This window comes from Mastigoproctus giganteus, chromosome 8, assembly GCF_048544385.1.
Source record: "Mastigoproctus giganteus isolate SK-2022 chromosome 8, ASM4854438v1, whole genome shotgun sequence".
Classification (NCBI taxonomy): domain Eukaryota; kingdom Metazoa; phylum Arthropoda; class Arachnida; order Uropygi; family Thelyphonidae; genus Mastigoproctus; species Mastigoproctus giganteus.
In genome coordinates this window covers 17388451-17401347 of record NC_143582.1, presented here as the reverse complement: position 1 = coordinate 17401347, position 12897 = coordinate 17388451, and the positions used below count along the sequence as shown (strand labels likewise).

At 35.8% G+C, this 12897-nt stretch overlaps 1 protein-coding gene across 1 annotated transcript in view; it reads left to right on the top strand.

Moving 5' to 3' along the window:
• noi (splicing factor 3a subunit 3 noi) overlaps window positions 1-12897 on the top strand; it is a 96857-nt gene that overhangs the window by 46438 nt on the left and 37522 nt on the right. The window contains exon 10 of the mRNA XM_090379100.1: window positions 10839-10907. Coding sequence (XP_090235226.1) covers window positions 10839-10907 — 69 coding nt within the window. The remainder of the gene's footprint in view (window positions 1-10838; window positions 10908-12897) is intronic.

Here is a 12897-nt window from a genome sequence, read left to right as displayed (position 1 = left end):
GTCCCAGAATATTAGAAATATACAATTGTCTCTTCCATACACAAAGGGATTCCAACACAATTTTTCCTGTATTAGAATCCTTTACGCTATGAGAAGGTAAGGAGTGAATGTAGTGTAGATTACACATTAAGAGTGATCCAGGTAGCCGTAGACCTGTAAGTCTGACTACTGTGAAAGGGGAAAAAAAGCATATAGAATCTGTGATTAACTGTGCATTTCAGGGTCACCTTGCTGGTTATGATGTTGTTGTGGGCTGTAATAGATTAGGTAGTGACTAACATTTGGTTACTATCTCTGTGACATGTCACTTGCCTATATTTTCCTTACTTTAAACCAAAAGGACTTAAGGACATCAGATGATTGTTTGCTGGATACTATAACATGTGTAAGAAACATAACTGCTGTATTATGAAGCAGTGCTAGCACATATTTCTATATTTATTAAATTTATCTCTTATGCGACAGTCAACAAATGGAACAGAAATCCAAACTCGCTCAGGTAAGTATTAGCAATAAGTTTAGTATTCTTGGTATTCCCTTACTTTTTGAGTTTGATCTTCATTCCTTGAGCCATTTGTGTTTCTGTCTTAATCTCATTACCATTTTTTTATAGAAGATTAAATCTGTATATCAGACATCTCTTTAACACTTAACATTAATTTCCTAGCAACATTCTCTTTATTCTTTTTTAAATGCAGTTATTATAGGACCCCAGTGGTGAAATCCACATCTAATTACAGTAACAACTAATTATAATGCCTAAATTTCAAACTACATTACTCTTCACCTGCACATACAAATCCCCCTTTCACTTATCTCTGCAAGAAGTGCATTATGTGTGTTGCAAGTGCAAGCAATTTCATACTTCATACAACATGCTTATTATTGCTCAAAGCTAACAAATAATGTGATATGGAGAACAAGAAAGTTGTACCCAAGTTTTACAAACAATTACAATAGACACCTTTATCTGTAAAATCCTACCTTAACATGTAAAGCAAGATAGATTAGAAGAAAAAAAAAATACTATAAATATTAAATACCATAACCTTTCTTCATACCTGCAACAACAGAATGATAAGAGTACATAAACATAACTTGCCACATTCTTCTGTTATGCAGCAAAATACATGGGGAACTAGAAAAACCCTTTGCATTATAATAAGAAGGTTGCGATTTTGTTAAGGGAAGATCTCTGATCATCTTGTAAGGTATTGTAGTCTAAATATAATTGATGTAATTTAGTTAGATTTTTAGAAAAGCTTTTGACACAATTCTGCACGAATAACATATGTGAAATAAGGGCAGGTTGCTACAGTGGATGAAGGAACGGTTAACTGGTAAAACAGAGCAGTTATACACAGTGTGGCAATAGGAAAACAAGACTGATGTTATGAGAGTGCTGGTGTTGTGATCTAATCAAAGTAAACATGAAATGAAAGGATGATTGTTCCTTGAGCACCACAGCCAGGGTCAGCGGAAATTGTTGCCATTTTAGAACACAGTGTGGGCCGAACTGCATATCTCCTGTGTCTGTGTTGTGGAGGGACAATGGAACAAAGAGCAAACATGAAGTTTTGTGTTTTTCTGGGCAAAAGTGCCACGGAAACATTTCAAATGGTGAAGTGTATGGAAAGAATTGTCTGCCTCGTGCACATGTGCTTGAGTGGCATAAATGTTTTGCCCACTGGAAGAAGATGAACATCCATACCCAGAAAAAACAGTTTGAACACTAGAGTTGATTGAAAAGGTGTGGGAAATCATTACTAATGATCAATGTGCAATGCGCCAAATGATTTCAGAAGATCTGTGCATTAATAAGGAAACCGTTTGACAAATAATAACCCAAGATTTGAAGCAATCGAAGGCCTATGCACTGTTTGTTCCACATTCATTAATGGATTGTGCGATTTGAACACTGCAGAGAACTCATTATGGGTGATGAGACATGGCATTTTCAGTATGACTCAGCAGTGAAGCGACAAAGTGGGCAGTGGAAGTTGGCAATTGTGTACAAAGAGTTTGTGTTAAATGACCCAAGTGTCACTGCTGCTTACTGTCTGGACGTTTTGCAACATTTGTTGCAGAGAAGCCCTGTGCAACTTCTTTTTGTTCTCGAAGCTCAAGCACCACTGAAAGGCAGTTATTTTGATGAATTTACATCATTCAGAGAGCTGTAACAAGAACGTTGAACGGTATACCAGTCATGGCTTTCCACCAGTTGTTCCAGTAGGTTCGTATTTGTTGCATGCAGTATGTTGGATACGAGAGGAAGTTACTTTGAATAAACTGAAGTTAATTTACTTATACGTGGGATCATTATTTTTTTCCTCTAACATCATTGGTTGTTTTCCAATTGCCATAATGTGTAAATGGACGGTGTTTCAGATGGACTGATGTTGTATGCTAGGGCTCTTGTTATTTAAAATTTTCATTAACGATGATGATGATGATGGTATAAGTTTTTGTCAAAATTTTCTGTGACAGTATTCTGGCACGACCATCAAAGAAGTATGAGTGCCCGCCATTGGCCTGGCAGCTGCTTCTCTGTCTAAATAATGGATTAATTATTATATATCATAAAATATATATACAGTAGACTTTTGATTTTCCGGGCTAGATGGTAAAAAAATATTCCCAGATAATCGATTTCCCAGTTAATCCACAAATACAGTAAATCCCAGATGTATGTAAGAGATACATTCCAGGTCTTCTTAACTTACATAAGTCGAGTTTTATGTAACTCGCGAATGACTAATAAAATATTGCTACTATATCCCTGATATGCCAAAATTACAAAAATCACATAATATCCTCAGAAGAATGAAGAAAAATAGTTATATATTTTTAACTAGTTTAATTAAAAACTTTGTCTGGGGATAGAGAAGTAGCCGGAGTGGCACATAAGAAAAGAAAACCTAAAAGGAAGAAAAAATGCATGTTATTGTACAGTAAAAACTGATTTGTATTTTGTAGCTTTGGTTATTATAGTTGACTTCAGTGGTACCGATCCCTTCTCGTGTTCTGTCTTTGTCCTTTATTATTGCGTTCACAGTTGCCACTGACAAATCTGAATTTCACACAATACTTGTTAATGTTTGGCCATTTTCATACATCCTTATTATTTTAATTTTCTGATCCAACTCGATTGCTTTCCTTTTCTTGATAGATTTACTAGTACCATTGTCACTTATTCTCTTAGTTGCATGATAACGGTCAAAATTAAATTTCCATGATAACAGTCAAAATTAAATTTTCTGAAAAGAACTTCACAGGGTTAAGGCGAAAACTCACTATTATCACTCCACACAAGCTCGCATTTTACTAAAAACACATTTCTGGAGGTCACTACCGTAAAACAATAAAAACAGTTTGCACTTTCCAGGTTACTGGGCTTTTCTGTTAGTACAATTAATTATAAACGGGTAGTAAACTTGATCTTATTGCATTTGAGATAATACCGATAACTGGAAGCCGACCGGGCTAGCCGAGTGGGTAAAGTACCTGCCCGGCAACCCAAACGTCGCGGATTCGATTCCCGCCTCGGGCTTGGATCAAAGTACTGCAAAAACCTTGGGAGGTGCAATATGGCCACAGAAGCCGATGCGCCAACAACTACCAAATCAAAAAAAAAAAAAAGATAACTGGAATTCTGTGGGTTTTTATGTTATTATGGTGTGTCCTTCACTGAAATCTTCAGTCATATATAAAAAAACACTGTATATAAATAATGGAACGTAAGTCTGAAGCATAAGTCGAGGACTTACTATATCAAAAAATGTTTAGCAACCGAAAAAAACTTACCACGCACTACTCACGTGTCGAGTACGATGCTTCCGTTTATTTTTTACAATGTCGCGGATGGTTTGGTTACCAATGTTATAATGGTTCATTAGAGATTTGAGGGATGCACCGTTTTCAAACTTTTGAATAATTTCAAGTTTTTGTTTATTTGAAAGCACAACTCTTGCATTTGCCCATCATCATTTTTGCAATTTCTAAACAAAAAAAAAAAAAAAAAAAAAATTACCACATCCCCGACATACATAACGAAATAAAATTTGTCCTTTTGCAGTGCGATGCAACACACTAAAAGAAAATAAACATTTGGTCTTTTTTTTTTTTTTTTTTTTTGAGCAGTGGGTTGCAAGATAGTCGGTTTACTAATCTCCCAGTGACACCTTATAACGCCGCTTCTTGTTGCTTATTTATGACTTGCAAAATATCTGTTTATACCTATTGTATTTTTACTTGAATTTTATGATTTCTGGTTGATTTTTTTTTTTTTTTTAATTTGGAATCCTGAAATGTCCTGGTTAATTAGATCCCGGTAAATTGAGAGTCTGCTGTAGTGTGCAGTCCAAACATTATGACCCCAACCTAATAATGGGTGTGTCCATCTCTTGTTGTCTCTCTTGTTGTCCAGCAGTACTGCCACAAGGCAAGACATAGACTTTATAAGACCTCAGTGTTGTGTTGCAGGAGATACGTTGTACAGTAAACCCCCGCTATTCGCGGTATCTGTATTCGCGGTTTCGCGTATTCGCGATCGCTGATTTAATATAAAATGAAACCTAAAAAAATGTGAATTTTAAATCGCCGTGAACATTTTCCGCCATAAAAAAACATGGGCGTGGCTAAAATCATCTTTCCCGGTCAAAACAGCGCTCGGTGGGTGGGGGAAGAGGGGTGACAAAATCGCGAGCGTGGACGTTTCTCGCTAATCCTTGTTCAGTATGTGTTCTGCACTTGTCATGAGTTTCGTCGTTTCCTTTAAATTTATATGCTTATAAATTGAATAAATTTATCAATTTATAAATTGATATGCTTACAAAAGTGATAAATCTACTGTTTTGCAGTGTAAAACAGACTTTTTCGAGTGTGTTAATGGAAGAAAGTGACTTTATTGTGGACAAGTTCTTTCTAACCCTTCTTTGAAAAGATCAAAGAAGGTGATGACATTAGCGAATAAAATTGAGTTATTAGACAAAATGTCTAATGGTGAAAGTGTCTCCTCAGTGGCAAAACATTATAAAATCAATGAGTCAACGGTGCGATTAATCAAGAAATCGGAAGAAAAAATCCGCCGTAGTGTCCGTGAAAACGCGCTAATTGCTTCAAAAATTTGCTCTGTAACTCGTGATGATAAATTAGAAAAGATGGAAAAAGCTTTAAATCTGTGGATAGAAGACCGAACTCAAAATAAAATTCCCCTTTTCATCATTCGTGAAAGGGCAAAACACCTTTATCAACACTTTAACGAAACTGTTGATAGAACTGGTGGGATAAGTTTTTAAGCTATAGCAAAGGCCCTGGATTGAAAGATTTGTTTGAAATTTCTAATAAATATTACATTTAATAATATTAAATTGTTTCTTATTTTCATTTCGATGCCATATGCTTGCATTTCACTAGGTACTGTCTATGTACATAGTCATATTATGAAGGTACATATAATACATACATAGACAAAATTTTAGACTAGTTTTTCTTATATATTTCATACTTTAGAACGGAATCCCTTTATTACTATGGGAGCCATTACTCAGTATTCGCGGCATTTCTCATGAACGTAACCCCCGCGAATAGCGGGGGTTTACTGTACTATGCTGCCAGAATTGCTTCCCACAGTGGATAGGTAGTTTTCAGCACTCAGAGTGCAATCTAGGGGTATGGGAGCTTCAAGAGGTTAAAAGGAAAACATCCTCCATACCAAAGCTCTGTCCCCACTTGCCTGTTTCTGTTGTATTGGAATGTTGGAATGATTTCTCTCTGCAGTTTTTTTGCCATACGCCTACCATCCATTGATTGTGTTTGGCATAAAGGTCTTCTAAACTAGCTTCCATCTTATGGTTTGCCAACTGTTTTTTATAATTGGTTATCCAGTTTTCTCTCTGAGCGCTCACTAAGGGTGATGGTAGATGGCTGTCTGTCTTCTAACTTCTCCACTAATGCCCGTATCCCCCAAGGTTCAGTTCTTTGCCCCATTCTTTTCCTTTTGTATATTAATGACCTTCCTCCATTGACAGGAAATCCTATCCATAGTTTTGTTGATGATAGCACATTGCATTCCACTTTCCATTTTGAGAAACCTTGCCCTTCCCAATCAGCTTCAACTCTTCTCGAAAATCTGCTACCAATTCCTTAAATGCCGATCTTCAGGTAATTCTCCAGTGAGGCAAAGACAGCTTAGTTGATTTCAACCCTTCTGAAACTCTATCTTGTCTTATATCTTGCAAAAAGGATTCTTCTGCTCCTATGATTATCTTTGGTGACACTGCGATTTCTAGGCACATTGATATATCTCTTTTGGGGATTACTCTGACTTCTAATCTCTCTTGGCACAAGCACATTACAAATATTGCTTTCTCTGTATCTGAAAAACTTGAGGTTTTCTCTTTCACTCTCGGCATTACTTTTCTTCCAAACAGCTGCTCATTCTGTATAAATCGCGAATCCACCCTACCATGGAATATTGTTCCCACACCTGGGGTGGTGCCCCCAAAACCTCTCTGAGGCTTCTAGATTCAATTCAGAAGAAGGCAGTTAGGTTAATTAATGATTCATCTCTAACAGAGTCTCTCCACTCGCTGTCTCATAGACGTACTGTTTCTGCTGCATACCTCTTCTACAGATACTTCCATGGGCACTGTTCTTCTTAATTGGCTTCTATAATTCCCACGCTCTCTCTTTCAAAACAGTCTGAACACTTGCAGCCAACAGCCAACATCCATTTACTGTCCAACTTCAAACTCACAGAACCAACTTTTCATCTTCCTCATTTATTCATCAACTGCCATTTTTCTGGAACAACCTTCCTTCATACATATTTCCTGAAAATTACAGTCTACAGGAGTTCAAGCCCAATGTCAACAAATATCTTCTTTCGTCTTCTCAACCTCCAACCCAAGCACGGTACTAAGTACTATAGGTTCTAATACCTCTCATTTGGTGTTTTCATAAAAAAAAAAAAAAAAAAAAATGTGGCAGCATAGCAGGAAATGCGATTTCTTGAAAAAAAGGCAATTTTTTTCAGTCATTGTTAGTTCAAAGATGCCTTTCAGATGCACATTTTAGCCATCATTGGTAGTGGGTTGCTGTAAGCATAAGTACCTTGACCTACTTCAGAGACTCCCATATACAGGTTCCCAGCCAGTGTGCCTCGGCACATTAGTGTGCTGTAACTCTGTTCAAGTATGTTGCACGATTAGGAAAAATTCCATTTAGTTCAATGGCAATCACTATTTCAGTGTGCCATTAATATTTGTCTTTTAACTTAAAGTTTGACTTGAGTGACAAAAGATTGGAAACCACTGCTATATACAGAGGAGGTTTAATTGAATTGTGGTTTTGGAAACAAAGCTGGTTGTCCTCTGGTTAACATCCACAGTCAGCCATTGATTTTAAAACGGAAACACCTTGTGCAAGCCAGTAGATGGAAAATGTTTTCATTGTTTTCCATCTGTTGGTTTGCACAGATTGGGACAGCCTACATACACCATGATCAGGCATGACAAGGCATTTGTGCCCGCCATTAGCCTGTGCCTGCTTCTCAGTCCACTATCCATCCACTCCTGGAACACCTTAACAACAGCACTCCATGAATAGCCCACAAGATTCACAGTTTTTTTAATACCTTTCAACCAGTACCTGACAATCATCCCTTTTTCAAAGTCCATCATATCAATTCACTTGCCCATATTAATCAGGTATTTCACATGGACTGCGTGCCATGAACATGCAGTATTGTTCTCCCCACAAAATGTCTGCCACTGGTGGGGAGGAATGTCCAATTACTAAAACACAGGGATAGTCATAATGTTTTAGCTGGACAGTATATATATATTATATATATAAAGAATGGCATTATTATACTTGCAATAGCTTTATTGTAAGTAATTCAAGTTTATGCAGCTGGGTTACTGTAATCTCAAATTAAATCTGAATTCAGTGGTAGCTTATTTAATATTGTTAAAGTTGAAAAGGATTTGGGAATTGCATTTCATTCTGACTTGAAATTATCTTGCAGTACGATAATTTTTCCAGTAGTTATATGGAAGTAATTATGTAAGTATACAAATCACTGATCTGATCACATCTTGAATACCATATATAGGCAGCAGACCTCATTTTAAAAAAAAATATTGAGATGCTTTCTTGAAAGAGTACAAAGGAAGGCAACAAGATTAGTTGTGAATATAAACAGATATTAAGAGACTAGTTTTTTAGGCTATAAACTTTGGAAACCCAGCGCATGCCGAATCCTTTGAACCCAGCGCATGCCGGATTTTTGAAAATTCCAATTTTTTGAACATTATACGTATACCTTAATTACTCAGGTGCAATTCGTTATTTTTATTAAATAATACAGTAGCTCTGATTCCTATAATCTCCACAGAACAATAGTTGCTAGCATTAAGACAAAGTTTTAACCCATGCTGTCAGAGTGATCTAGTGGATATGGTATATTTCCATAAGAAATAAAAGTTGTGGCTTGGTGGAACTCCTTCTGGTATTGGCACTGTGATTATCCAACATTTTTTAATATGAGGTATAAATAGTGTGATATAATTTCAGCAATTGAATCACTTTAATAATAAATTAAATAAATACAACTGTATTATTAAGTACTACAGTGAATTTTTAGAAATAATTAATAAACATGATGCATAAATATGGTACCTACAGTTTTTTTTTTTTTTTAACTCCGGCTGCCTTGTTTCCCTTCTGCTCTTCTACAATTGAAGAGCAGAAGAAAACTTCATATCTGCCTGCACAGGAAAAATAATCAGAAAGTGCCAGATTTTTGAGGTTCTACTGTATTTTCGCTTTGTCTTTTATACAAACAAGGGGACAGATTTAACTTACAGAGAAATAACCATAGACTGAGGCACTGTAAACTGAGAGTGACACTTTGCTTTTATTTTAAAGTTTTATTTGCCTTTATTTTAAAGAGTAATCAACTACCCTGTAAATTAGAGACTTATGTGCATTTAAAGAGGAGTTAGATAAATATTTGGAAGAAATTCATTACATTCATTAACAAACTATCAATAGGATTTTCTGTCAGTGCTGATGGGCCAGAACGTATCATAACCTGGCCAAACCTATTTTCTTAGTATTATGATGAGTTTAATGAATTAATTATTAATGATTTCATAATGAGTGAAACATGAAACAACGTTTATTAAGGTCAATAAGTTGTTTTCTGTATTCATTAATGATATTGATGATATTGACTTAATGTCAAAGTTTGCAGATGATACGAAGGTCGGCAGGGTTGTTAATGACAGTACGCTGCTGCAACAGGATCTAGGCGCCTCCGTAGCCAGGTAGGCAGGAACCTCGAACCTCGGTCTAATCAAGAAGCGGGTGCATAGCACCCGCTTCTTGATTAGACCGAGGTTCGAGCCCGTGACCACCAAATAAGGAAGATGCGGAAAGGTCAGGGAATGACCACCGCATATCCCCAGAGCAATATGGCCTTAGTTGCTAATGTTCCTAAAAATCAAATAACAACAGCAACAGGATCCAGAAAAGTTGAGTAGATGGGCTGAGAGGTGGAAACTGAACTTTAACATTGACAAATGTAAAGTACTGCATATGGGAAGCAGTAACCCCAGAGTAACGTATCAACTGTGTGGTACTACACTGACAGAGGTAGAGAGAGTGAAAAGGACCTGGGGGTAACTGTGCAGGCAGATATGAAGTTTTCTAGCAGGGATGATTATTCCCTTGTATAAGGCAATGGTCAGGCCACACATCTTGAGTACTCTGTACAGGTCTGGAGGCCTCATTTTAAGAAGGACGTAGAGTTGTTGGAACGAGTACAGAGAAGGGTAACAAGATTAGTGAATGGAACAAAGGGTTGCTCTTACGAAAAAAGGCTTAAGTTTTGCAAATTAAAGTGTCTAGAGACTACGCACCTGCGAGGTGATCTGATCGAGGTGAAAGGGCCTTGAATGGTTTGAGCATGCTCAACGTTGATGGGATTCTTCCTCTTGCTCAGATTACCAACCTGGGCGGGGGGGCATAAATTCAAATTGAGGAAAGACAGTTGTAGAATAGATGTGCAGAAATTTGCATTTAACCAGCGGGTGGTTGATTGCTGGAAAAAACTTCTATCTGTTGTTGTAGAAGTTGATAGCTTAAACAGATTCAAGGCAGAACTAGACAAACATTTGGAGTGGGTGGATGAGTGAAATGAGAAAGGTGGGGGGTGTTTTTTTTTTTTTTTTTTTTTTGGCTGATGCTATATAAGCTTGCTTTTTTGCATCATGCGCCCTTGCTAATGCTAAAATAGATAAAATATATCTAGGGAGACATTTTATTTATTTTTTGACATGCTACAAACTTCTTTCTTGCATCATTCTGCTATTTTAATACTAATAAATCTGCCTGAATTGAGAAAAATGCTGCATGAATTGCATATTAAAGTTTACATTATCAAAGTTATTCAATTATTGCATTTTCATATGGTTCTGTTAATTTTTGTTTATGTTTCATTTTAGAGATATAAATTTATTTACAACTAATCCACAGTCATTCATTATTATTTGGTTCTCTTCTGTTTCCTTCTATTTTCTAGATTTATAATTTTCAGAATTGGAAAGTATTGTTTGTTAATAAAATGAATCAAATGCTAACCATAAAAGAAAATGTTATGCTATCTGAACACAAAAGAGCAGATTTCCTGGAATTAACATTTGGAGATTCAAATAACTACAGTTATGCTGTTCAATGTGAGCATGCAGTTATAATTCTGTTAGTGTGTAATAAAACTGATAACAATACTTTCAAACCTTTTATTCATTTATGAAAAATGTTTTATTTTCTAGAAAGAAACCGGTAGTGCCCTCACACATGCTGGAGCTCATTTAGATTTGTCTGCATTTTCATCATGGGAGGTAAAGTACTTTTTATTATTATTATACTAATCTGAAGATAGTAGATAAAATTGCCTCTTTTGTATTGGACTTCAGACTCTCATATGCAAAATTATGGTTACCCCAAACACATGTATTAGAAACCATAGTACTTCAGTATTGTGTATGGGTTGAAGATTGAGAAATTAGTTATTTTCTGACATTCAGCTTGAATTTCTTTAGATTGCATCTTTTGTAAAATACACTTTAGGAAGGTTATTTCAAAAGAAATACACATAAGGAAAAGTTGCTTCAGTGAGTTTGGAGCTGAATCATGAACGGATGGTAGTTGCTGATCATATGATTTGACAGAAAGTGGTGGAATTGCAGATGCTAATTCAGAAGTGCTTATTGAAATATCTGTGAGTAAGCATGGAGCAGAAGCTGAATGTCTATGTAACACAGACATTCAGAGGGGTAATCCCATATGTGGGATTACCCTCATATTCCATGGTAGGACATTTGTGATTTATGTGGAATTGGAAAATGCTTAGAAGAAAAGTAAGACTATTGTGGCATTGAAGATGAGCATGGTAGGAGTAGCAGACTATTTTATGAGAAATGAGATTAGACCTAGTACTAGTAGGATCAACATTAAATAAGTTTTCTTCTCCTGGAATCTCCTGCGAATTACCTGGGATAAGTATATTAGGAACTGGTGTAGACGTTTGGGCATTTTTAGCTGTTTGTTCAGAGTTTGTTGAACCAGAAGGTAGAATGTAGTACATTCATTAACAAACTATGAATAGCATTTTCCATCAGTGCAGATGGGCCAGAACGTATCATAACCTGGCTAAACCTATTTTCTTAGTATTATGATGAGTTTAATGAATTAATTATTAATGATTTCATAATGAGTGAAACATTTATTAAGGTCAATTAAGTGCATTTTTAATCCAGCAGTTAAGCAGAATATTTAAGAATTAAGCAGAATAAACAAAAAGGAAAACCAGAAGAAAGTATGTTATTTAATGCAGTCTTGTCTTTGCTAATTCCAGAAGCCATTTGATCCTAGTCCAGTGATTTATATAACTTTTGATGTAGCTGTACTTAAAGTCCTTTCTGAAAGTTTTAATGTCCACTTGTGAGGCAAAAGTTTTTTGTTTGTAATAAGTGAATCTAATTACACCAGAAGCAAATGAATAAATTTTTCATTCATTGATATTTTGGAGACTTCCACACAATACATTTCCAAATATTCTTTCAGATGTTAATTCAATGCTTCCTGCATGTTTCTGATGAGCTATTTGAAGAATTACCACAGGGTGTCTTTTACCAAAAGGTTTTCTGTTGTTTGCTGATTGAAAGCCTCTGAATTTAATGCATGACAACTGGATAAATCTTGTAAAATAACAGTACATCTATTGATCACACTTTGTTTATTCCATTAATATTTGTGGATTGTAAATGATTCTTAAAGGCCATGCTATGTTATCTACATCCAAGTTTCACCTTATGAACCTAGTAGGTTCATCCCATTTATAGATTTTTTCTGAATAAGTTCATGTATTTTTGCAGTATTCTTTTCTCTTTTATTAATCATGAGGCAAAGAGGTGGATTGGAACTAGTGACATTATGAACTAATTGCTATTGCTGTACTTTTAAGAGAACCTTTATATTCACTATGTCTATCAAATTCCCATTTTTGATGTCAAGACAGTGTGCATATTCCAGCAACATTGGCAGAAATGATTTCATGTGCTTGAAAGGTGGATGAAATCTTTGGAGCCTTAGTTCAGCCAGCAGAGCAATAATTGTGAATGATCCTTGTCAGGAAAATAGAGCTTCTTCTCAGCTCTTATATTATTGTAACTTGGATAGATGTTAGCATTCTTTTGCTTTACATAAGAGCAGTGCTTCATTGTTTGAATTAAATGTCTAACATCTGTTTCAATTATTTAAATAAGCCCTGACAAACTAGGAGTTTCGTAATAACTCCAAGTTTGTCAGGGCTTATTTAAATAATTGCAT